At 34.7% G+C, this 24,814-nt stretch overlaps 3 protein-coding genes across 6 annotated transcripts; 2 read left to right on the top strand and 1 right to left on the bottom strand.

Annotated features, from left to right (window-relative positions):
* Window positions 1-296: 296 nt before the first annotated feature.
* Window positions 297-5,325, top strand: LOC111019337 (calcium-dependent protein kinase 26). Of its 2 annotated transcripts, XM_022295700.2 has the most exons (8): window positions 297-2,262; window positions 2,517-2,660; window positions 2,813-2,965; window positions 3,601-3,716; window positions 3,827-3,994; window positions 4,109-4,333; window positions 4,492-4,608; window positions 5,015-5,325. In XM_022295700.2, the coding sequence occupies exons 1-8, from the start codon at window positions 912-914 to the stop codon at window positions 5,066-5,068; spliced, it is 2,328 nt and encodes a 775-aa protein (XP_022151392.1). In that variant the 5' UTR covers window positions 297-911; the 3' UTR covers window positions 5,069-5,325. The 2 variants fall into 2 exon arrangements, with proteins under 2 accessions (XP_022151392.1, XP_087979902.1); XM_088123776.1 differs by lacking the exon at window positions 5,015-5,325 and having other exon boundaries at window positions 4,492-4,736.
* Window positions 5,326-13,630: 8,305 nt separating this feature from the next.
* LOC111019336 (TPX2 (targeting protein for Xklp2) protein family) lies at window positions 13,631-17,479 on the top strand. Of its 2 annotated transcripts, none has more exons than XM_022295698.2 (9): window positions 13,631-13,995; window positions 14,893-15,135; window positions 15,244-15,612; window positions 15,711-15,769; window positions 15,862-15,939; window positions 16,034-16,115; window positions 16,204-16,275; window positions 16,430-16,537; window positions 16,752-17,479. In XM_022295698.2, the coding sequence occupies exons 1-9, from the start codon at window positions 13,987-13,989 to the stop codon at window positions 17,193-17,195; spliced, it is 1,464 nt and encodes a 487-aa protein (XP_022151390.1). In that variant the 5' UTR covers window positions 13,631-13,986; the 3' UTR covers window positions 17,196-17,479. The 2 variants fall into 2 exon arrangements, with proteins under 2 accessions (XP_022151390.1, XP_022151391.1); XM_022295699.2 differs by lacking the exon at window positions 13,631-13,995 and adding an exon at window positions 14,540-14,681.
* Window positions 17,480-21,162: 3,683 nt separating this feature from the next.
* On the bottom strand, window positions 21,163-24,230 carry LOC111019364 (fasciclin-like arabinogalactan protein 17). Of its 2 annotated transcripts, none has more exons than XM_022295737.2 (3): window positions 22,770-24,227; window positions 21,838-21,982; window positions 21,163-21,434 (listed from the first exon to the last, which is right to left on the bottom strand). In XM_022295737.2, exons 1-2 carry the CDS (start codon window positions 24,085-24,087, stop codon window positions 21,909-21,911), a joined length of 1,392 nt encoding a protein of 463 aa, XP_022151429.1. In that variant the 5' UTR covers window positions 24,088-24,227; the 3' UTR covers window positions 21,163-21,434; window positions 21,838-21,908. The 2 variants fall into 2 exon arrangements, with proteins under 2 accessions (XP_022151429.1, XP_087980698.1); XM_088124572.1 differs by lacking the exon at window positions 21,163-21,434 and adding an exon at window positions 22,056-22,081 and having other exon boundaries at window positions 21,842-21,982; window positions 22,770-24,230.
* Window positions 24,231-24,814: the final 584 nt, after the last annotated feature.

Below are 24,814 nucleotides of genomic sequence, written 5' to 3'. Positions count from 1 at the left end.
TTTCTTGTTACTATTTAATTAGAAAAATTCTCAATTTAGCATAAGTAGATAAAATACCTATCTTATTGGTTCAAATTTTTTTTAAAGTTAAAAAGTTGAAATTAAAAATCATTAAAATTAAAAAGTAAAGAAGAAAAATTATATTTAGTCAAAAAAACATCATCAAAATAGATAAAAAAAAGATCATAGCCGTCCACCTAGAATCCAACGATGGACAGGCTGCAAAATCTTAACGCGTTTTGATTTTTTAATTTCTTTTAATATTTCGAAATTCAAACATAACAGAAAAACCGGTAAAGCCCTTTCTCTCTCTTCTCTCTCTCTGCTTCGCTTTCCTTTCAATTTCTCTTCCATTTTTTCATTTGGATTCTCCAATGAATTTACATTCTCTGGGGAAATACCCGCAAAATCAAACCCTTAATTTTCTCCTTACAAAAATTCTTCTTCTTCTTTTTCTGCCAAATTTTGCTCTTCCCCTGCTTTTACCCGATCAAACTGCTGATATTTTGTATGGAATTCGTCAATTTAACCAGTCTTCATTGTTGGGTATCGTTGAAATTTCTGTTTTGATTAGAAAATTTCAGTGGGGTAGGGTTTGAAATTGGTGGGATTGAGTTGAATTTATGTGGGGTTTTCTTCTGCGTTTTTTCATTTTCAGCGATTGGAAGATTCATTGCCCTATGGGGATTTTGTTTGCTCTGTTTTCCTGTTCTTCTTCTCGGGTGTTCATGCGCAAGTTCTAGGGCATAATCTCTCGTTTTTTTTTCTTTTTACCGTAATATTGATTGTTGATTCTGATTCTGTAACCCTAGTTTGGGGGAAAACGCCATGGATGACGGATTTAGGCGTTTTTGCGATGTTTGTTCTTTGAGATTTTAGGAAGGAAAATCGAGTAACATCGTGTTGTTCAGATGGGTAATAACTGCGTTTCGAGAAATTCGAAGGATGGGATTCTCTACTCCATTTCACATTCAATTTGGTGGTCTCGACCGAATGTGGGTGCTAATACTAAAAAAGGGATTTCTAAGAAGGCGGCCAAAAACCCAAAATCCAATGAAATAATAGTTCAAAGCACTCCCCCAATACCGGTGAAGATTGTCGATGAGAGGCCCAAACCGTTAGAATGGGAGGCTAAACCAGTGGAAGTTGTAAAAGCCAATGAAGATATCGTCATCATCAAACCCTTGGAACCTCTGGTGACCACGGAAGAAGTGATCAAACCAGCTGAAGGACCACCAAAATATGATGAAGAGAGACTGCCGGTCGAATTGGTAATGCCGAAATCGGCTGAAGAACCACCGAGATATGATGTAGAGAGAACGCAGGTTGAATTAGTAATGCCAAAATCGGCTGAAGAATCACCAAGATTTGATGTGGAGAGAACGCCGGTTAAGTCGGTAATGCCAAAATCAGCTGAAGAACCGCTGAGATATGATGTCGAGAGAACGCCGGTTGAATCGGTAATGCCAAAATCAGCTGAAGAACCGCTGCAATATGCTGTCGAGAGAACACCGGTTGAATCGGTAATGCCAAAATCAGCTGAAGAACTGCTGCAATATGCTGTCGAGAGAACACCGGTTGAATCGGTAATGCTGAAATCAGCAGACGAACCACAGAGATATGATGTAGAGAGAACACCGGTCGAATCGGTAATGCCAAATGAAGATAACGGTAGTAGTGGGAATAATAATGTTTCTGAAGATTTGGGGAAGGTGAAGAAGCCCAAGAAAATAGTGAGTGCAGGCCTGGCGGTAGAGTCAGTTTTGCAAACAAAAACTGGTCATCTAAAGGAGCATTACAGCTTGGGGAGGAAACTTGGACATGGGCAGTTTGGGACAACTTTTCTGTGTGTAGAGAAGTCAACTGGAAAAGAGTATGCCTGCAAATCCATAGCAAAAAGGAAATTGGCGACGATGGAAGACGTCGAGGATGTGAGGAGGGAGATTCAGATAATGCATCATTTGGTCGGTATCCCCAGCATTGTTTCCATTAAAGGGGCTTATGAGGATGCTGTTGCTGTACATGTGGTCATGGAGCTTTGTGAAGGGGGTGAGCTTTTTGATAGGATCGTCAAGCGGGGTCATTACTCAGAAAGACAAGCAGCCGAGCTTGCTAGAACTATAGTAGGTGTGATAGAAGCTTGCCATTCTCTAGGAGTCATGCACCGTGACCTAAAACCAGAGAATTTCCTTTTCGTTGATGGACGGGAGGACTCACCCTTGAAAGCTATAGATTTCGGGCTATCCATCTTCTTCAAGCCAGGTATGGTGAAGACTAGTCAAATTCTTTAGCAATTCTTTTGTTCCTTTTTTAATTCTCAAGCATAATGACAAGCTTTCTACTTGAAAATAGTAAGCTCCCGATGAAAGCAGGAGACCCAATACAGTAGCATGAAGCTAAGAAAGAGATATAATCATTCTATTATGCAACTTCAAAGTGTGCCAATGAGGAAGCTTTCATTTGATTGTTTTTTTATGTATATTTACATGTTTAATTTGATAGAGATGACTTTACAGGGCAAATATTCAGTGATGTGGTTGGGAGTCCTTACTACGTTGCTCCTGAAGTTTTGTGCAAATTATATGGCCCAGAATCTGATGTTTGGAGTGCTGGTGTGATGCTTTACATACTTTTAAGTGGAGTGCCTCCATTTTGGGCAGGTAAAAAGACTGATATCTAACAATTGCAAATTTGCGACTGATTATTGAAAAATCCCAGAACTATGTTCTCACAACTCTATTTATTTAGGTTCCTTTTCACTATTTTCTCACAACTCTATTTATTTATGTTCCTTTTCACTATTTCAAAACAGAAAGCGAGCAAGAGATCTTTGATGAAGTTTTACATGGAGAACTTGACTTCACATTAGAACCGTGGCCGAGTATTTCTGAAAGTGCCAAAGATTTGGTGCGGAAGATGCTAGTTAGACACCCCAAAGAGCGGATAACTGCTCATGAAGTTCTATGTAAGTTTCTACTTTGTGATGATTCTTTTTTTTTTTTTTTTTATCAATTAGAAGAGTGATGGTAGGAAAATCCTATGGTGTAAATATATAAGAGTATAAAATAATAATTTTCTAAATGCAAGGCATACAAAACTTCATAATACGCTTAAATCAAGTGAGAAAGGTACCGGCATGTAGGAGCTTTCTTAGCTGCTTAACAGAGATGAAAGAAGTTTTTTACCACTTCGAATGTAAAATAAGATGACTATTTCTGGCCTTTCTATCAGAAAAATACAATAGAAAGAAAATGAGGGATGTAAACTTTAAATAAGTCAGATCAAGGTTCGAAATATCCATTCATTTTTCACTCCCTATCATTTTTTTATAGGATATTTTGCAGGTTGGGAATCAAATCTACTGTGTTTTTGGTTGTTCTTAGAAGAACGCTTGGAGGTTCTAAGTTTGGTTAAGGGCTATTTTAAGAATAACTTAACCAGGACTTTGGAAAAGTAGTTATCTAAACAAGTTCACTGTACAAAAAAATAAAAAACAGAATTTGGTTTGAGAACATTTCTTTTGACATCGTTCCCAAACAATGTGTAGTTTTGGTACATCCATTGCTCCAAGCACTAATAGTGTCGGTTTCGGTCTTCCAGGCCATCCTTGGCTTCAGGTCGATGGCGTGGCTCCAGACAAACCTCTTGATTCTGCAGTCTTGAGTCGTTTGAAGCAGTTCTCAGCGATGAACAAGCTCAAGAAAATGGCACTCAGAGTAAGTTTTTTGCACAGTTGATTCCAGAAGGCATTTGTTTCTGATGGTTCAAAAGCCTAAACTGAAAATGTACTTTATGTCCCTTTATTGTTACCTCTTTTTTTTTTCAGGTGATTGCTGAGAGCCTCTCCGAAGAAGAGATCGCCGGGTTAAAGGAAATGTTTAAGATGATAGATACTGACAACAGCGGCCAAATTACTTTTGAAGAACTAAAAGATGGACTCAAAAGATTTGGAGCTAATCTTAATGAGAATGAGATACAGGATCTAATGCAAGCTGTAAGTTGTGAAAACAAATTAACTGTTTCCATTTTAAAATGTATTCATTCTGCTGTCTGACATGATTCGCTCGTTCCATATCTCTTCCGTAACGATACTGGTTTCGAAATGCAGGCTGATTTCGACAACAATGGCTGCATAGACTATGGGGAGTTCATAGCAGCAACACTTCATTTGAACAAAGCTGGGAGAGAAGATCATCTCTTTGCAGCATTCCAGTACTTTGACAAGGACGGGAGCGGTTATATCACGCAAGACGAACTTCAACAAGCGTGCGAGGATTTTGGCATCGAGAACGTTCACTTGGAAGATATGATCCGAGAAGTCGATCAGGATAACGTAAGGCAACACATCTGCTTTATTTTCTTTTACATACTTGATTAGTCTGCTGCTGCTATAAACAAATGCAAACTCAAAATCCTCAAAGACAGTCAAATGGGACGATCTGTTTTTTCATTTCTAAATGATCTCTATGTTTTGTTCAACTTCATATCCAGGACGGTCGAATCGATTACAACGAATTTGTCGCGATGATGCAGATGGGCAATGGTGATTTGGGGAAGAAGGGTCAACAGAATACTAACTTTAGCATTGGCTTTAGGGAGGCACTTCCTGTATGTTAGCAAAAAGCCAGTTAAATTTTCCCTCACTTTTTCCCACAATTTTTTTGTGAATGTATAGAATGTGTATAATGTATAAACTATTATTGCTTGGTGCTGATAAATAACATGTATATTATCTACTTGTTTTAGTGTGCCTATACTATATATCTAACTTCTGTTCTTAAACCTACTTTGAAGGTTGTATCTAAATGAGTTCCCAACTTAAAAAGCATCTTTCCTCGTCTAATAGGTCGCTAAACTTTCGATTTTGGTCTTAACTGTGCATAAGTTAAGACTTCTGTGAGGCATAAAATTGAAATTTAAAAACCTATTAGACACTACACAAAGCATACAAACTTAGGCACAATTCTAAAACTTGAAGTATCAAACTTATAATTTAATTGTATGTGTGATGCAGAATTTAGAACGAGATGACAGGTCGGCTTCTGATTTGAAGTGGATGTTTGATTAGTCGAGGTGATAACTTACCAACAAAACCTTACATCGGTAAGTTAGTACTTAGACCGAGCTAGCCAGTATCAAGTCGAGCTTAGTTATGTTGTGTATAGATACTGCGTGCCTTCGTGAGGAATAGGCTCTATCTTTTATAGGGGAGTTTCGAGAAGTGTTGTAGCACCGTTTCAACGTAGAGTCAAGGGTGATTTCGCCTAGCACAACTCATCCTCAACCTAATGATTATTATTATTGTGATCCTAATTTTTTAAGTACATGAAGCAGATTAAAAGGCCAACTTTTATTTAGATAAAAGAATTCATTTTGTTTCTTTACTTTTCTTTTGCACTGAAATCAATTATTAAAAAAAATGTCCCATCAAAATTATTAAGGGAATGATTCTCTACGAGGTTCATGTACTTGCCTTTTCCACACACACGAGAACAAATTCGAGTATAAATCAAATATTAGAAATGGAGACACATTCTTTGATTTTTTTCAATTTTTTTTTTCATGTAGAGATACCCATTTCTTATCGAAATTTTCATCGATAATATTATATATAAATAATATATAAATATAATTGAGACCTCGTAAAAATATAAACGAAATATGAGGAATGGGGACACACACTTTGATTTATTTATTTTTTAATTTTTTTAAAGAATAAGTAGCGATATCGATTTCTTATCGAAAATTTCACTCTATAATCGCATAAAATTAACATTGTCATCAAAATTGAGGTTTCATTTTGTTTTTTTTAATTGAGAAAATAAAACTTCATTAAAATGTTGACTATTCAATCATGAAGGTGGATCAGGGCCTAGCACTATTCTTCCTCAAAATTATATTTTACTCAAATATGTACCTTTTTTTTATATATATATGTATACATAGGAAATAAAATTATTGAAAAATGGCGAGGATAAATTATGATAAGAAAATTATTGAAAAATGACAAAAGAATCAATGTGGGGAAATTTGTGCTTAGCAAAAACCAGTTAAGCCAACAATTATGGGACCCTCTCGCCATTAGCTTCATCTCCAACATCTCTCTTCTACAATTATGCTCTCTCTCTCTCAAATTTACTTTTTGATATGTGAAATCTTAAAAGGAATTTACTCGATGAGTCTGAATTTCTTCTCTTACGACAAGTATTTTTCACGAATAGTTTTAAGAATTTCTTTCAATCCAACGCCTTTCCGTATCTCGCTTGTCATCCTTTTCGCTGTATGTGTGTCGTCAAATTTGCAGATCTCTTACACAAGTTGAAAGAACAACAACTCTAGAGTTGGGATGCAAGGTAGAGTATTTCTCTTGATAATATATCCCTAACGCATACTGATCATCTCTTTTCCTCCAGCTATTATGCTGAAAATTCTTGTTGAATCAATCTCAACTTTCAAAAAAATGAAGCTCAACTTCAAATGTAGTGAAGATGCTATTGCATATTGCTAGGGGCTTCGACGTAATCAACATCAGAAATAAATGAACTAACTTTGACATGACAATTCATGACCTCCTTTTTAATCGGTCAAAATATTAATATCTCTCATAAGTCATAAGTTCGAATCTTCACTATTAACCTAAAGTTCAATAGATTAAAACATTATACATATATTCTACATTTCCCAAACAGAAATAAATAAATATATATATATATAAAAGTCTTTTATTTCTCACTTTAGACTTTTTTTATATCCTCTTATCTTCCTCTTCCTTTTGCCTTCGTTTAGTTATTCTTTTAGAATATTTAAGAGCCATTTTACAACTAATTTATCAACTTTACAATTAAAAGACAAGTTCCCTTTAAAATATTATATATTTTTTTAAAAAGAAAAACATGTCTTCAAAATTAAATTTATATTTTGAATTCCACTATAAACTTTCTCACAAATAGCACATCTCACTTTCTCAAACATCTCTCTTTAACATGTTTCTATAATTTTATATTAAGATTTTTAAAAAATAAAAGTAAATTATGATTTGATTATTATTGTTTAGATAGATTTAACCATAAAAATAAAAACATTACCAGACGAAATTGAAATTGAGTTGAATATAATATTTTAAATTCTAACAGCAAAATAATATTAAATAAAAATAAATTTAAAATAGAAAAAAAAAAGTCCAAGGAACGGGTTTGAATGCAACGCACCACCCACAAAATCCCATTTTTGAGAGGAAAAAACGTGAGAATATGATTGGGCCCCACCGGACGGACGGTCAGGATTGCATCGTGCGAATCTACGATTCCCTTGTTTAAATCCTCTCCGCACGTTGTGACAGCTCATGCTCCGTTGGACTCACTGCCGGGGCCCACCTCCTTTCTCCTAACGTGGAGACCAATCATGTTGCTCGATCCTGCCACGTCAGCGAAGGAGGGTGGGCCCCTGCTGTGACTCCCCAACATACAGTCTCTTTCCCCATGTTCTCAAACAGTTTTTCATTTCTCTGGTTGGGCTTCAATCATTGGCTAATTCGTGAAATGACCCTTTTGCCCCTCTTTCTCCTTTGGCAGCTGTTTTTGCTTCATCATGTGATTGGTTAAATTGGGAGGTTAATATTTTGGACATCACTATTCATTCCAGCTCCTACTTCTAAACTAGATTCTCTTGAATGTTCGATATATACCAAGTTTAATAGCACATCGATAGTTTAAGAGTGATTAGACATTGAATGTCGATTTTCACAACAAGATGCGTAAGGACTCGTAATGTCTTGTACATAGACAGATGGGTGTGGTGGATAGGCGCTAGTGTGGTCAAATGGGTGCGCTAGACAGGTGCAAGTACTATGTCGCATATTTAAATGGTCTGCAAAGTGGCAAGAATTAAGTTATAAGGCAACCTCTAGGACTCAACCGTCATGAGAGTTTCCTGATCTGTTGAGCACTGGCAGGTGCAGTGCAAACACCCCATCACGTTTTTAGGTCTTTTGTAAAGTATTCTACCCATTGCTCGATAAAAGTAACGTTACAAAACAGCCGAATTCATCCGTCACGAAGGGCTCGTAATATTGCTTCAACTACCATGTCCCAGTTTATAAACTTTAACCTAATTTCCTTTTGAAGCTCGTGCGATTCGTGTTATCAAGTGGAATTACATTACAAGACAAGACGACCTCTAGGACTCATCCGTCACGAGGGTTTCCTGATGTTTCGCACTAACAGGTGTAGCACAGGTACCCTATCACGTGCTTAAGTCTTTTGTAAAGGATTTTATCCACACTCAATGGAAATTACGTTAGAATGTGGCCCCCCATGACCCATCTGTCATGAGGGCTCCCTAACATTATTGTCAACTACCATCTTTCAGTTTAGAAATTTTAACTCCTTTTGAAGCTCGCATGGTCTACATTATCAGATGGGCTTTCTCATCTTTTATAATTATGTCTACTTGATTTCTAAACTTAGAGTTTTGTTTGACAAGAGTTTCATATATTTTTTTAAAAAATCATGCTTTGCTCCCTCACAAGTTATTTGACACGATTTTCACGTTTCTTATAAAAAGGGATTTGAATTTTAATCCAAATCTAAAAATAATAATAATAAATAATACTTTTTTTAAAATTTTGGCTTAAATTTGTAAAAAGTTGGTAGAAAACAAAGAAATAAACATAAATGTGGAAATAATGTTTATAAACATAATTTTTAAAAATTAAAAAATAAACAATAAAATGGTTTATCAAAGGAGACTTAAAAAGTGTTATTTAATATTTTTCTAAACTTTTGATTTTGATTTTAATAAGTTTTGGGAATGACTCATTTATAGCAGTGTTTTTGATATTTTTAAGCTTGCTAAATTTAGAGTTTGTTAATTTAACTATGCTATTTTGAAAATCAATCAAAAATAGAATTTTGTTTCGAGAGGCTTGTTTTACTAGCCACAAGTACATGCATGTGCCGTTGAATTGTTGTGTTAACCTTTAGTCACGAGTGCATGTGTCTTGGAATTATTGTGTTAACCTTTGAAGGCGAACGGTTGAATCACTGTGTTAAAGTCGAAATTTTGCTTTCCAGTGGCCTTTTGCACCGTACAACTTTGTTTCATTTTAATTTATCCAACAATTTGAAAGCGAAGCCTATTTTTACCACTATGGTTGTCTCGATTTCAAAAGGCAATGTAACTAAATAGGAAAAGATCATTATGGTGGTAGAGACAAACGTGTTATGAAAACAAAGTTGATTGGCTAGTGGCGCCTCATCGAATTCCTGGAACAAGTCTTATTGGAGCAAAAATGTATAGTGGCGTCTGTATCAAGCAACCAATCGACCTTGTTTTCCAAAAGGTTTGCCTCTACCGCCACAGCAACAATAATCTCTTTCTTTTCAACTACATTGGCTTTTGAAATCAAGATAACCTAGGTGAAAATAGGTTTTGCTTTCAAAGCAGTGACTTTTCCGCTACACAACTTTATTAGTTAAGTTCTCGACGATAATATTGTTTAAATATTTAGGTCTCCCCACCTTGAAATGTTAGGTTTCTTTCCTTAAATTTATAGGGGTAAGTTTTTAGTGTTTTTTTTTTTCTTTTTTTTTAGTCGGGTTTTTCCCATTTCTTAAAACTATGTTAAAAAAAAAATTCAAACATTTAACAAAAAGTCAAATTCACTTTGACATAACTTTGTAAATTTTTAAGTACTTGTCAATAATTTGTTCATCAAATAACCTAATAAAATATATCTATGTAAAAGAATTTTTTTTAATTACAAAAAGAGTAAAAAGATAATAATTAATTTTTTTAATGCAAATTCCAAAATAAGACAAAATATTTGAAAATTTGAAGAAAAAAAGAAAGCATAAAATTAGGATTTAAACCTAAATTATTATTCTAGCCATCTAATTTTATATTTTCTTTCTAAAGAAACCTTAGATTTCTCCCTTTTCAACTTGAGACTTTTTATTTAAAATGAACAAATTAATTTGTTCTTTAACAAAATTGCATCAATTCAAGATCCAATTCATAATATTTGAAAGTTTAGATATTTATTTAAGATTTGAAACCTTGGTTTAAATCTATCCATTATATTGTCATATTCAAACTTCAACTTTTCAAATTTTGAAAAATTTGCTTACATAATCAATAAAATATACGTTAAAAGTTTTACCAACGAATTTTCATATTTGTATTTAATGAGTCTCTAAACTTTGAAAAGTGTTTAATAGAACCTCAAATTTCAATTTTTCTCCTAACAAGTTTTGTGAACGAACTTTACCGAGTTTAATACGTCTCTAAATTTTCAATTTTATGATCCTTAAATTTTCAACTTTATATTGAAAAGAACCCTGATATAATCGACATTTTTTTTAAATTGACGAACTTGTTAGACACAAAATTGAAAGTTTATGGCCTATAAAAAAAAGTCTATTATATGTCTAATAGATTCATTAATTCTAAAAATGACATCAAAGACCCATGAGACAGTAAATTGAAAATTTATGGGTCTATTAGATATTTTTTAAAGTTTAGTGGTCGGTCGGACACAAACCTAAAAATTTGAGGAGTAAACTCTTCACTCAACTTAAAATTAATTATGTGATATCAAATTTTAATTAATTGGGTATACAAAAAAAAAGGTTGTTAATAAATAATTGTCATTAAACAAGTCTAATGATGTAACACATCCTTCTCTAATTTGTAAAAGTCAATTATAAGTGCAATCTTATCTCTAATGATATGACTAATTGATTGAAACCACAAAACTAAAATATCATCTCAATTTTTGTCTTAATGAATGTGTTATAAGGTGGATTTTAATTTTAATCCTTTGGTAATGTTAATTAGTCTACCAGAATTTTGGGATCAAAGAAAAATATTTGTAAAATACAACTTTACATATTGTTTGAAGCCTTATACTTTTATGTTTTTATCGATCTTCGCTCCGACCAAATTTAGCACAACTCGATAGTTAAGGTATTTTTACCTCTTTTAAACGATCTAAATTTGAATTTCTGACCCAGCATTGTAATATATTGTTCTTTAAAAAAAAAAATTTCTTGCTATACTAACAAGTCAATCTCTCACTCTTTTTTTTTTCATAATGGTAGGTTTCGAAAAATTGGCAATTACATTAATATATTTTTTAATACAATAACATGTGGGGTAGAGATTTGAACTCACCGTCTTTTAATCAGAGATAAATATCTTAAACAGTTGAACTAAACTTAAATAGGCATGACAGTCATGAAAGTAAAAAATAAAAAAAAAAAATTTAATTTGATCTTTAATACTTCTCCATTTTAGTGTATATTTTGTTTTATATCGAAAAAGTTCACTCAAAATTTAAAATAACTGGACCTATTTCAGCGATTTGATCATTGATTTAATCAAATATATCTAAATTGAAATATACATATTTAATTTAAATATTATTTTGGTCGATGTACTCTCAATTTTGGTTCATTTAGATCATTGTATTTTCAAAACAATCCCAACTTTTATTCATTTTAGTAACTCTACTTTCAAAACGTTCATTTTGATCTCTGTACTTAAAAAAAACGATAATTTTTTTCTCCTCATTTTCATTTTTATCTAATTTCTTTCGATCATAATTTTAGTATTACACTTCACCCACTAAACTATTATTGGATATATATTCTTGTATTAAAGAGTTTCTATTGTGTATAAAATTTGTGTATCTTAAAGTACATCAACTAAATTAAACCCAACGACTAAAATGAAAAAACAAAGTTGAAAATAACAAAAATAAACCAAAGTCAAAACAAGAGAGACCGAAATAATATTTAAACCTTAAAATTAATATCCTCTTTAATTCATTAACTAGAAAAAGAAATCCTAAGATTTTGATGTAAATTTTCTTAAAAAGAAAAAGAAAAATTTGTATTCAACCAAACCAAACCAATGAATCATTTCAAAAAAAAAAAAAATCTTAAACTAAATTTTTATTCAAATTATGAATATGATGACTGTTAAATTTCAAATTTTCAAAACAATAATTTAGTTTAAGACATTTTCTAAAATTCACATCACTCAACTAAAACTAGAAGGAAAAACTACCAAGAAAGAGACTGTTTCCAAGAGCTTTTTTTTTTCCATTTATTTTTAAAAGAATGTGATTGGGTGGCTGGTAAAAATCAAAATCATTGTCCACTTGGAATAACAATTTCAATTATTCTAAATGATCATTACCTTATTCCTAGAACGGAATATAGACATTAGTACAACAGGTGGTTCGAGAGACCTCGAACGACATATCGCTTCAGATGAAACGGTTAAAGCGTGAGTCTCTGCTGCTCCGAAAACTAAGGATGAAGAGAGGTAGATAGGAAATGGGGTCTTACAGAGTCTTCTAGTTCCGGCTATCCCACAGTGGTGTGGGACTTCATAAGAAGATTCGCGATCTGAAGCTCTGAGGAAATGTATGACATTGAACCAGGCTCTAAAATAGTTTTCTTCAAGCGAGCTGTCTTTCGAGATTTTTGGGTTGCATGCCCAAGGTTTGTTCAGTTTCATAGTAAGAGGTCCTTAAACTTCAAAAAAATGATGTCTCTGTAAATTTATTACATACAAAATTTTAAAAAGAAACACTTAAAATTCAGAGACTTAAAAGTAAACACAAAATTCCTATAATTCTATTACAAATGAAACAAAAAAATTTAAGGATGTAGTAGACAGATTTTAAAGTTTTGGATGTAACCATAGTATGAATATCTATTAAACATTTTTTAAAATTCTTACAATAAACTTGTAATTTGATCCAATTAAATCATAGTGATAAAAGATTCAAGAAAAAAACTTTGAAAAATGAATACTTCTTTTTAGAATATTACTTCACAAATACACGAGTATGAGTTCAAATCTAAGGCCTCGAGTTAAGGAGGTTTAGCTATTATTTTGATCTTTATATTTTTTATATTAGTTCCTATACTTTCAAGACATTCATTTTGGTCAATGTTTTAAGTTCATTTTCGTCCTTATACTTTTAAAAAGGGGCTATTTTGATCTTTTCATTTTTTTTCTATCTCATTTCTTCTATCACAATTTTATCATTTCTATAAATTTCTTAAAATGTAGCCATAAATTTGTATTAAAAAAACTTTCATCGTGTATAAAATTTATGTTGAAATTTTGCAAATAAGAATCAAAATAATCGCTTTTTACAAGTACATGTAACAAAATAGACGTTTCAAAAAGTATAGGACTAAAATGAAACAGAGTTGAAAGAGATAAATCATTTAGATCTTTTTGAAGGTTTAAAAATCAAAATGAACCAAAGTTGAAAATACGATCATCAAAATAGTATTTAAACCTAAAAAGTACCACATTACATAGACGATTCAAACTTCAATTACCGATACTAACATCGAATCACTTGAATTATTCTCTAATAAGCTTTAGAAAAAGGAAAAAATAAAACCCAAAAAAAAAAAAAACCAAACTTTTTGGTTGTTTAACAACACTTTTGAAAGCATCTCATTTTCATCCCATCAAAAGAAAACCATTATTTTGGATAAACTTTGTCATTTCCCCTACTGTCAACCTTTACAAAACCAAGTGGCTTTTTGGTCATTTTAGTACTTCCCATTTTTCTATCCATTTTCCATAGAAAATTGAAAAAAAAAAAAAAAAAAAATCCCTTCTAGTTTGCAGCACCAACTTTCTCTGCACTCTGTCTCTCTCTCTCTCATCACACACACCATTGTCACCAACCTTGTGTAGCTTTCATGGTGAATTCTCCCAAGCACTAAAGCCATTCCAGTGCTTCTAATCTAAAGCGCTTTCGAATTTCGATCTACTTTTCATCTCTTGCTCTGTTTCAGTCTCCCAGGTCTTCGGCTTTGAATTCAATCTCTGTCATAACCCTGTCCTAGAATTCTCTGATTCTTATTGGAATTTGGGTCTCTGCTCCCTCCCTGCTTCTCCTGTTAAAAAGTCTGAGACTCCCAAACCAAACTTGTATTGGGACGGGCGCATATGGACTTTGTAAGTTTTTTTGCGCTTCTTCTCCAATCCATTGGAATTTGGGTTTTTGTTGTTTCTGGAAATTCTGTCGATCTTCTGCTTCTGTTGATGTTAATTTGGTGTATGGGTTGATGGGTTTTGTGTTTCTTGATTTGGGTTTCTGTTTTTGTTGTCATTTCTACTTCCCTCTTCAATGCCTGCTACTTGTTTGATGAAAGTCCGCACAGAATAATTGTCTTTTGAATCCTTTGTTTGGTTGTGATGAATGATGTCTGAATCATAGGTGTGGGAGAGACAAGTGAATCCGAGCGTAAATATTTGCACATGGAGCTGAATTGTTTTTTCTTTATATGGTTTGTTTGAAACTGTGAATCATGTCGGACGTGGTAATGTAGAGCTTTTTGGGCTGTCACTTTTGGAATGTACTGTCGTTGCCATAGAGGTTGATATGATGGGAACGCCTTTTTTTGATTTAAAAGTATATGATTTTTTGGGGTAATCTGTCTCAAGGTTTTGACATATCAAGAGGTCATTCGCTTATTCAGTTTTTGTCAATCGGGAAGGTGTCCATCCGGCATTTTGAATTTGTTTGGTTACATCAAGGAGGAGTCGATGAATGGCATGACATGCTAAGAGATCTGTGATCTTTCATTTGTGCAGCAAGCCTCATTCAGGCTAAATCTGTAGCTTCTTTTGGTCTTTTTCTGGTAGTCTAAGAGTTGCAATGTTTTATTTACACATTGACTTATAGGCAACATAAAAGATACTTCCTTATTGGCTTTCCTTTTTTCCACCTTTGGTTCAATGTTTAAGCCAAATTTTATCAGAGTTCACTTAATTTTCTTTTATCTGCTATTGGGTACTTATTACTATCTGTAGATTGATGCTGCTAGTGCTAATAATATTTTCACTTGTCAGGTAATGGAATCTGAAAATGGAGTTAATGTGGAGGATGAGAGTTGTGCAGTTGAGAAGCCACAAGTGGATAATTCAGTTGTGGATTTGGCGAAAAAAAGTGAGAATGTTGACTGTGGTCATAATGCTCCCACTTTGAAAGATATTTCGGGACCGGTGGCAGTAACCGAAGTCCTTAGTTCTTCCAAAGCTAAGATTCAGGCCTCTGTGACTGTTCCCAAGGGCAAAAATGTAAAAGGTTCAAAGGTATTTTCATTGGGTGATTCTGTAATTAACAAGTTATCACACATGAATGATACAGACTCTTTGCCTCTATTTTGTTTTATTTCCTAATGAATTTTTAGTTCACTACAGGAACCTGGAACAGCAGGAGGTCCTTCAAAGATTAACAAACTGGCAAAGGAGAAACCAACCATAACAGGCTTTGCCCCATCCCCTCGAACAAACAGGCGAATCCTTTCTCAGAGTCTTTCATTTCCTGCAAGAGGGGTCAGTACCGACGTCATGGACAAAAGCATTGACAAATATCCAGTTAAAACGGTTGCCAAACGCACTGGGGAAAATGGCATTAAATCAAGGACCCAAGCGTCTGAGGATTCTCAGTCGAAGAATCCAAGCAAGAATGCTCTAAACAGAGTGATCTCTAGGGGAGTGAATAAAAACGCTGGTAGTAGTGCCCTGAGATCTTCATTGGCAGCAATTCCTGGCAATCGCTCCTCTATTGTAAGACACTATTTTTCCATACCTTTTCCTTGCAAATTAGTCTCCTGCTCCTCCAGCCTGATTTAACTAATTATATTACATTTTTTGTTTCTAATCAGTCTGAGAAAAATGCATCAGTGAATGCGACTAGCGATTCTCCTCCGTCTGAATCGGCTGTGTAAGCCAATGCCCTCTGCTGGGAATGTCTTAACAATTTTACTATCAAAGAGGCAATCTATTAACATCTAGTTGTGTTCTGTGCAATTGCAGATCTGTTGAACAGAAACCAAATCCAGGAAAAGCAACATTCCTCCCTAAACAGGATGATGATGTTCACTCCACGTCTTCGTATGGTTCTCGTTCTTGAGGCTGCTACTAATACTTGTTTATTTCTGTTTGTTCTTAGTTTCATAATAAAGTCATACTTTTGTATTATCATCAGAGGTGCCACTCCCCGTGGAAGGAGAAATAGTTGTCCTGGTTTTGCTTTCCGGTTGGACGAACGTGCTGAGAAAAGGAAGGAGGTTCGAATGAATATATTTTTTCTGTTTCTCTTGTTTGTTCGTGATTCTAGATGCAGAAAACATTATGTTTCCTGTCCTTTAATGGCAGTTCTTTTTGAAGCTAGAAGAGAAAATCCAGGCAAAGGAAGTTGAGAAAACTAATATGCAGGCTAAATCAAAGGTATAGCAGATTGCCCATTTTGTTGAACCACCAATGGCTCTTCTTTCGTTCAGTGTAACTTCATCTTTCAAGTACCCGGCACGCCCCCGGTCCCTGACTTTCCCTATTGCAGTTATTTTACCTGAGTTCATTTTCTGCCTCGGATACTTTGCAGGAAAGCCAGCAGGCAGAGATTAAGCAGCTGAGAAAGAGTATGACATTTAAAGCAACACCCATGCCTAGTTTCTATAAAGAACCTCCTCCAAAAGCTGAACTAAAGAAGGTAATTGAATTATTAGTTGATACTATCAGGCTAAATGCTTAAGGGTCATTCCCTTAAATAAAAAGGAAAAAACAAAGAAAAGGAACCAAATGCTAAGTGCTCGAACAAGTTCTATATTTTCTGTACGAATCCAGTTTGACAAGCTTATATTCTTATGTTTCTCTCTGTGCCCCTTGATTGATTATGTAACCGTATTTTGCATTACTTTGTATAGATACCAACTACCCGTGCAATATCTCCAAAGCTCGGTAGACATAAGAGCTCGACTGCTGAAGCGGGCGCCTCTGTACACAGTCCACGTCAAAACGGTGAACCGAGCAATTCGCCAAGGGCATTCCGAGCTAAATCCGATAAAGAGACTATTAGTTTGAAGAAGCCAGCTAAAAAGCCCCAAACCAAGCTCCAGCCGAACGAAGCTCCAGCATCTAAAACAGAAGGAGCTGCCATCAAGTCAAAACCAAAGATCAGCAAACCCGAAAGACAGCACCCGAAAGCAGACATTTCAGAGATTACAAAACAGGAGGAGCAGCAGCCAGCAGACCATCCCGAATCCAACGAGGTCGAGGACCTGAATTCTGGATTGAATCCTCCCAACGAGGAACCAACAACCTCACCCTCACCAGAAATCATGGCACCTGAAATTGCAGTTGGAGGCTAAAAAACGCGCAAGGTTCACTTCCAAGACATCATATTTAGAGGTTTGAAAATTTTTATGGTAAGTATTGTGAATAGAATATTTGTCTGTTCTTATGTCAAATTTATAAATTTGGTGTCTACAGGTCAACATGAGTATTTGTTCTCTTCTTTTTTTTTTTTTTTTTTTGCTTCTATTTCATTCACAAGTTCTTGTTAGATAGATATATAAATATATATATATGTATCATTTTAGTGAATTTTCTGTACAATTTATGCACTATATAGATGTTCTTTATAATTTGATCACATTCATTTATAGTATATATTATGCATTTGATTATTCATCCTCTGGCATTCTCGTGCTTTGAGAAGGAAAACCTGTTTGATTGGATCAAATCATTTTAAAACTACTCGTTGATCAAAACTTGTATTTTGTTTTTTATTTAGATTTTTTACCATTTAATACACTTGTGGCCTGAGGTTTGGACTCAGCGTCGAGGTTTTAGAAGGGACACTTTAGTCCTTGACGTTTTAAAAATAGTTTATAGATGGGTCCTGAGCTTATTTTGATTGTTAGTTGACGGAAAAGATAAAGTGGTCGACCCATTTGATAACGTTTCTATTTTCAATTTTTAATTTTATTAAGAAATCACAACCATTCATGTTTCTTATTTTTCATTTTTTTAGAAATGTTCTCAAAATTGTATTGAAATTTTGAAAACAACAAAAACAAGTTTGTTGTTTCTTGTTCATGTTTCTAATTGTTTCAACATAAATAAAGATTTTGTTTTATCATCTTTGAATCCATGAGTCTTTGCTCATGCAATATTATCTTTCTTTATTAAAAATGAAAAAACATGTACAAGAAACAAGAACGTTACAAAGTTGTTCTCAAATTTAAAACGACTTCGTTTTGAATCTATCTAGAATGAAGGAGATCTTTTGTTCCAAATTTGTCCGGAATGAAGGAATGTCTGATTGGAATGAAGGAGGTCCTTTGTTCCAAATAAACATATATGGTCTAGAAGTTCTAGATTGGAAGATTGAAGCTTTTGATCTTTAGTTCTTTCTTTCGTCATTCTTCTTTATTGGCAAATTGAACGAAAGATGCCAATTCACAGCTAACGACATACAATCAATTGATACATCATCATTTTTATTAGTCAACTAACCGTCAAATAAATAAACACAAGTTGAAATCGTGAATCTAAAATTTTTTAAGAAGAAATGAGAAGGAAAAGAAACAAAAGAAAACGCTGTCCACACTTCACCAGCCTGCTTTTTTTTTTCCCTCTTTTTTGAGTTTGCTTCACCAGAAATGTTAGGCAACATCAACATGAAGTAGAGGTTGACTTCTAAACCAATAAATAAATAAATAATGAAATGTCATTTTTCAAGACTTTCTTGAATTTTAGCCCTTTGAAAGTTCTTAATTAGCATTTTTATTTTTCATATCCAATTTTTAAAAACGTACATTTTGGTAATTGTATTTGTTGATGTTGGTTTTTGCCAGGTGTCAGAAGTCGACAAGAACTGTACTTATATGAGCTGTGGATGAGTGAGCTATGCCGAGAGAGACTTGCAAAAACAGGAAGAGCCCTTCAAAACTCAAGTTAGTATGAGTTCGAACGGGATAGATTAACTTCAAACAAAATTGCATGCTTAATCGAGCAAAGTGAGAATGTGCGATGGTGTTTTTTTAGCAAGTTAGTGGAAAACTTTTCGTCGTGAGTCTAGACCACTGAGCTCGATCCACGTGGTTTCAGGGGTCCCGCCTCTCAACAGTACTCGTGTCTTATTAATATTGTAAATAAATTTTGAGAAGGAAAAAAAAGAAAACCCACTTTTCAACATTTGTTGTTTATTTTTCCTTTAAAAAAAAATAAATATATCTAGTAATTGTTTGTTGTTTCTTATTTTATTAAAAAAAATTTATCAAATATGTATAGAAATTTAAAAAACAAATATAGGGCCAATTTTAGTAACATTTTTATTTAATTTCTTTATTTGTTACTTATTTTAGGCTAAATATATATTTTAGTTTTTTTTTTCAATTTCTTCCCTTATATCTTAACATTTTTTTAACTTAATTATTCCTACTAATAAAGTTTACTAATGATGTATTTATCTAACATGATACTTAGAAAGTTGACAAAAATTCAGAGAATGAATTGTGTCCAATAAGATAAGCAAATTCAAAACTTCAACAATTTAGAAATTTAGAGGCCAACTTAATTTCCCATCTAAATTTCTATCAACAGTAAATAATCATGTCATCATGTCATGTAAGTTTATCACGAGTCAATTTTAACATTGACCAAGCGGAAGAGATATAATTGCAAATGTTAAAATATAAAAGACTAAATTATAACTTTTAAAACAATAGGGACTATAAAAAAAGGAACACTCAAATATTAGAGACTAGAGCACGTACTTAGCTACATTTTGTAGGTAAACAAGGAATTGAAGTTCGTGTCGGACATTTTCATCAACATCTACTTGAATTCCACTCTATCAAAGTCTAAGTCCTTATGCGCTGGTCGTTACTAGAAGATGATAAAGATGAATCACTAACATGAGCTTAGTTCAGTGGTAATTAAAACCTATTTCTGAACAAGATGTCATGAATTCAAATCCCCACCTCCATTTATTATACTCAAAAAAATTAAAAATAAAAATATAATGAATGAATCGATATTTCCATAGTTTCTCAAAAATCAACAAAATTAATATATATATATATAGACATAATACTAATATTAAAAATTAACTTATTTAAAATTTGTAAAATGGTTATTTGTTAATTTTGATATTTCTAGCTATCACATCAATATTTTGTGGATATTTCAATAGACGTTTACATAAAATCTAAACTTCAGCATTTCTATTGATATTGACATTTAAAATCTTAGATGTAAAAGTAGTCCTTTTTAAAATTTTATTTTTTTAAGAAGCGAGAAATTGACCAAAATATAGCTCAATATATTGGTACATAATTGATTGAGTTATATGTTGCTATAGGTTTGAAATCTTCTCTTCATTTATAACACATTATTGTCATTAAAAAAAACAGCAACTAGAAACTATACAATTATTAGTAGAATTTTATTAAAAAAAAATTATTAGTAGGAGAGAGAGAGGAAGAGAGAGAGAATTAGGGTTTTTTTTTCCATTGAAGGAAAGAGAGAATTGTCCAAAACAGCTGTGAAGAAAAAGACAGGGATTCATACTTCATGGGCCCACCCCACACCCAACCGACAACCTAATTCCTATTTACTTTTTCTCTTCAATTTAAATTATTTCATGTGTGTTATTCTTATAATAATCCATTTAAATACTATTTTTTGTTCGTATGGTTTCGAGTTTAGTTCATTTCATTTTAATTTACGTAATTCAACACAATTGAGAAGTATAGGGTATGGCGTACACCGCTCTCCAGTCTTTCCACTCCTCGATCCTATCTAGTATGTTCTTCCGAATCAATAACATAACTGCAATCAGCCTCACTAACGAGTTTGCAATTTATGTCATCTTGTTCTTGTCTCCGTCCCTTCATTTTTATTTTTATCTTATTTATTTCAATCATAATTTAAGTACGACACTTTATTCACTAAATTCTTTGAAATATAACCATAAATTTGTATTAAATAATTTCTATTGTATATAAGATTTATATTAAATTTTTTAAAATATGACATTTTAGTTCAGAACCCAAACTAATCCAAAACTAAACGTACTGAAATCAAAATAATATTTAAACCATCCATAATTTATATTCCAAACAACCATTCACATTATTAAACAAGTTTTAGAGTTAAAACCTATAATAATCTCTTAATACCTTCCAAAAGATTCTCTTAATTATATATATATTGTTAGTGATTTCCATAAATTATTTAAGAATTTTGGTTGGTTGAAATGAAGGGAAAGTATTGGGAAAGGGAAGAACATCCATGAAAAGGAAAGAGAAAGCAAGAGACAGACAGACAGACAGAACAAGTCTTTACACATATATTTTCAATGCATACATTGGGAGAGAATCAAACATGCATAAATAATTAAAGAAAAATATTAACCCAAAAAATGAAACCCAAAAATAAAAAATAAAAAAGATATGTAATTACAGTGTATTCCTAACAAAAGGAAAAAAAAAATTACTCAAATTATCCTCTGCGGATTTTCTCGAGAAAATTTCTGCATTTTCTTGCTCCCCAATCACCTTCCCAGTCCTCTAAGCTTTACACACAGCCCCATTTTACAGCTGCATCACAGATGGAAAGATTATCAATTCACTTAAAACTCATCAAAGATTCATAAAGAAGCCTTTTTTCTCTCTTTTTCAAATAACGTTGATTTTGATCCTTGTATTCTCAATTTCTGTTTCTTTTGAAGCGTTCGTTCGATTCTCTGTACTCTTTAGAAGTGACCATTTTGAACCGTTAATAACTTTGTATCAAAGGATTTTCGTAGGGTAAAGAATTGGTTAAATTACAGACATTAAAACAACAAAAGTTGAAAGGAATGGGATCAAAATGAATCAAAATGACGGAAATAGTATTTTAAATCTTTTTTATTACCTTTACATTAAGTCAAAAATATTGTATTTTTTAATATATATATAAAGAAGAACAAAGAAGCATGAAATTGGAAGGATTAGAACTTACCACTTGTGTAAATGATTATCAATTTGACTTTATTTTTCTTGTTTTGGGTGTGAAGTTGAGAGCTTTATTTTTCATTGGCATGAAGAGAAATGAAAGTCTTGTCCAAAGGCACCAAGCATACTACATGTGAGTTCCATCAGCTTCCCTGCAATTGGTAAAAAAAAACGCTCAGACTCCATCGATATCAACGGTAAAATCGATCCCGTTGATTGATTCACCTGAATTCTCGATCATATTCAGACAACTGTTCAAGTTGAGGGGAAGAGGGAAGAATAAAAATGAATTCAATAATCATTTGGGGAAAGAAAAACAGAACAATATATACCACATACAGGCTGTTTCAAAGCAAAGCAACCAACAAAATTTGGGTGGTGGGGAAAGGAGAGAATGTGGACTCTCTCAAACTTATTAGTGGGGTTTGGAATGTCATGACAAAAGGCCAACTAAACCAAAAACAATTCAAATAATTAAACGACGCCACCTCGTCAACCCGATCATAGTTTAACTGGTTAAAGCATATATACTCGACCAAAAGAAGTTCGAATCCCCACATGTTGAAGTCTTTAGTATGTAGCGTAACATGTAGGGTTTCATAATCATGAGACAATATCTAATCACCTTGAGTTGGCCTATTGGACGGTCTAAACCATAGGAGTCACATACCTAGAATTCAATATTATACGACTTCTTCAGTGGATTGAACTGTTGAACTGTAGCCACCATAGTTTAAACTCAGGATGGGAAAATCAGCTTTTCCGAACAAAGTTAGTGATGGCAGTTGATCCTATATATGAATCTAAGCAACAAAATTCCACTTCACACACTTGACCAAAACATTGAATTCATGAACAAGTTCATCATCTTAGCACCAATATCTTCAGCAGAGACTCAATAATCAAATTCAACAAATGAACTCTACAGAAAGAAAGTACCTCTTCTGGGTTTAGTGGCAACTTTAAGAGCTGGATTTGATTTCTTCTCAGCTTTCTCCTCCTCCAATGGAAACAGAACCCCATCAATCCCCTGCACAGAAATCCGGCCATCTGTGTATATATCAGGGTCGAACAGATAAGCCGAGCCTTCGCCTTGCCCGAATTTCACCGACCCATCAGCCTCCTGTGCCACCATGGCGTGGGGCAGCCGGAGGGTCTGGTACCGGACCTTCCCGAACCGCCTCACGGCATTGTACATGCTCTCCTCCGTCTGATACTCTGGAATCACGTGGTAGTATATGATCTGCTCGGGCGCCCCCGGTTCGCTCAGCTGCTCCGTCGTCAGCTTCGCCATAGCCTCGTCATTCGGGGCTAATACTGTAAGGACATACCCTTCGGAGACTAATCGCCCCATTTCTGTGGCGAGGGAGGTGAGATTGACCAGAATGTCGGCCATCTCGTTGTAGCCACCGTAATGTAGCAGCGTTTGGATGAAATCCTTCACCTGACGCTCGCCGTCGAAGTGGTGGTGGGGTCCTCCGGGGCCCGGCGCAGGCGCCGGAGCGATGGAAGGGCCGGGGGCTAAGGCGTCATATATTGGAAGAACAGGCGGGGCACCGACGGATACGGGTGGCGCCGGCTTCTTCAACCGGTGGGTTCGTGGGTCGACTTCCGGCGCACCTTCCGGCAGGACGGCGGAAATCGCCTGCAGATTTCTCCGGCGGTTGAAATCTTCTTGCACGGAGCGGGGAATCAATAGCCGTTCGATCCCGTGGATGACTCCGTCGGGGCGAACGACGTCGTCGGGACGAACAACCTCCGCCGAACCAACAATTTTCCTGCCGGCATCCGAATTCCTCAAATCCACATGGACGTCCCCCAATGTCCGGTGGCGAAGCGGCGACGAACTCCCCTCCGGCCACTCAACGGACCCGATCCTACGAGGAACGATATGCGACATCAAAAGCGTCTGAAGCGATTTCAAATTCCTGGGCTCGAGCAAGAACCTCTTGAACTCAGGGTCCAACTCGCGCTCCAGGGCCTCGTTCCTGGGAGCGAAAATGGTGAGATTATGCTTCCCAACGGCGTCTTCAAGAGTCTGGAGCAGAAGCGCTTTCTCAACGAGCTCCGCAAGCTCAGTGTAGTGGGAATCGAGAAGGGCGACGAGGATAGAGTTGGAATTGATTTGGGATGCGGCGGCGGCGGAGGAGGAGGAAGATTTCGGAAGTGGGTTGTGGCGGAATGCGGCGGAGGAGAGGGAAAGGGAAAGTAGAAGAAGGGGGAAGAGGAGGGAGACGCCATTGGAGAGGGAATCCATGGCGGTCTCACACTCAGAGGAAATGGAAATGGAAATGGAAATGGAGGGAGAGAAGAGAGCGGGAAATATTGAGGAGAGCAGCGTCGGTGTCGGTGAGAGAGTAATAATGGAGGGAGGAGAGAGAGAGGGGGGGTGGGGTTGGGGTTGGGGGGTAGGAGGAAGAAGACGACTTTTTTAGGGCACAGAATTGAGAATTTGGGAATTTTTAGAAATTGAGAAATTGAGACTTGTGAGTGACTGAGAACAGGCTGTTCGTGGGGACCACACGGCAGCGACATTTGGCACGCACCGCCCCCTCACCTTAGACACCGACGAATCGGAAGTCGGATTACGGTGGTAACCTAAGTGTTACCATGATCATTCAAGTCGAAATAGAGTATGGATGTGGTTGAAGCTGACGAGATTAAATTTATAAACTATTCTGGGTGGTTAATTGATTAAAAGGAGATTAATTTTGCTTCAGACACTCCCAAATAAAAATTAGAAAAAAAAAACTTGTAATTTAACCCAAATGTTTAATAATTTGATAATTGTGTGTAGTTTCTTTATCATATTACATTTACAAATATAAAGATGTGAAGAAAAAGCCTAAATAATAATCACCAATTAGATCTATTTCTCAATACTAATTAGGATTAAGATATAATCATATAAATATGATAAAAAAAAATTAGGACTTTCTATATAGTTCCATTAGTCTATTTCTAGTTCATTTAATTCATAAGTG

Source organism: Momordica charantia (assembly GCF_013281855.1).
Source record: "Momordica charantia cultivar OHB3-1 chromosome 5 unlocalized genomic scaffold, Mcharantia_2.0 BLBB01000005.1, whole genome shotgun sequence".
In the NCBI taxonomy this organism is placed as follows: domain Eukaryota; kingdom Viridiplantae; phylum Streptophyta; class Magnoliopsida; order Cucurbitales; family Cucurbitaceae; genus Momordica; species Momordica charantia.
Note: the sequence above shows the minus strand (reverse complement) of the source record. Positions and strands in the feature narration are given on the sequence as shown.

Bases quoted from the DNA above. Each gene is read 5' to 3' on its own strand.
- LOC111019337 (XM_022295700.2), top strand. From the start codon at position 912: ATGGGTAATAACTGCGTTTCGAGAAATTCGAAGGATGGGATTCTCTAC. The intron at 2,263-2,516 runs GTATGGTGAAGA...ATGACTTTACAG, and splicing joins ATCCATCTTCTTCAAGCCAG to GGCAAATATTCAGTGATGTG. The intron at 3,717-3,826 runs GTAAGTTTTTTG...TTTTTTTTTCAG, and splicing joins TCAAGAAAATGGCACTCAGA to GTGATTGCTGAGAGCCTCTC.
- LOC111019336 (XM_022295698.2), top strand. The intron at 15,136-15,243 runs GTATTTTCATTG...AGTTCACTACAG, and splicing joins AAAATGTAAAAGGTTCAAAG to GAACCTGGAACAGCAGGAGG. The intron at 16,538-16,751 runs GTAATTGAATTA...TACTTTGTATAG, and splicing joins CAAAAGCTGAACTAAAGAAG to ATACCAACTACCCGTGCAAT.
- LOC111019364 (XM_022295737.2), bottom strand. From the start codon at position 24,087: ATGGATTCCCTCTCCAATGGCGTCTCCCTCCTCTTCCCCCTTCTTCTA. The intron at 21,983-22,769 runs GTACTTTCTTTC...TACCAATTGCAG, and splicing joins TGCCACTAAACCCAGAAGAG to GGAAGCTGATGGAACTCACA.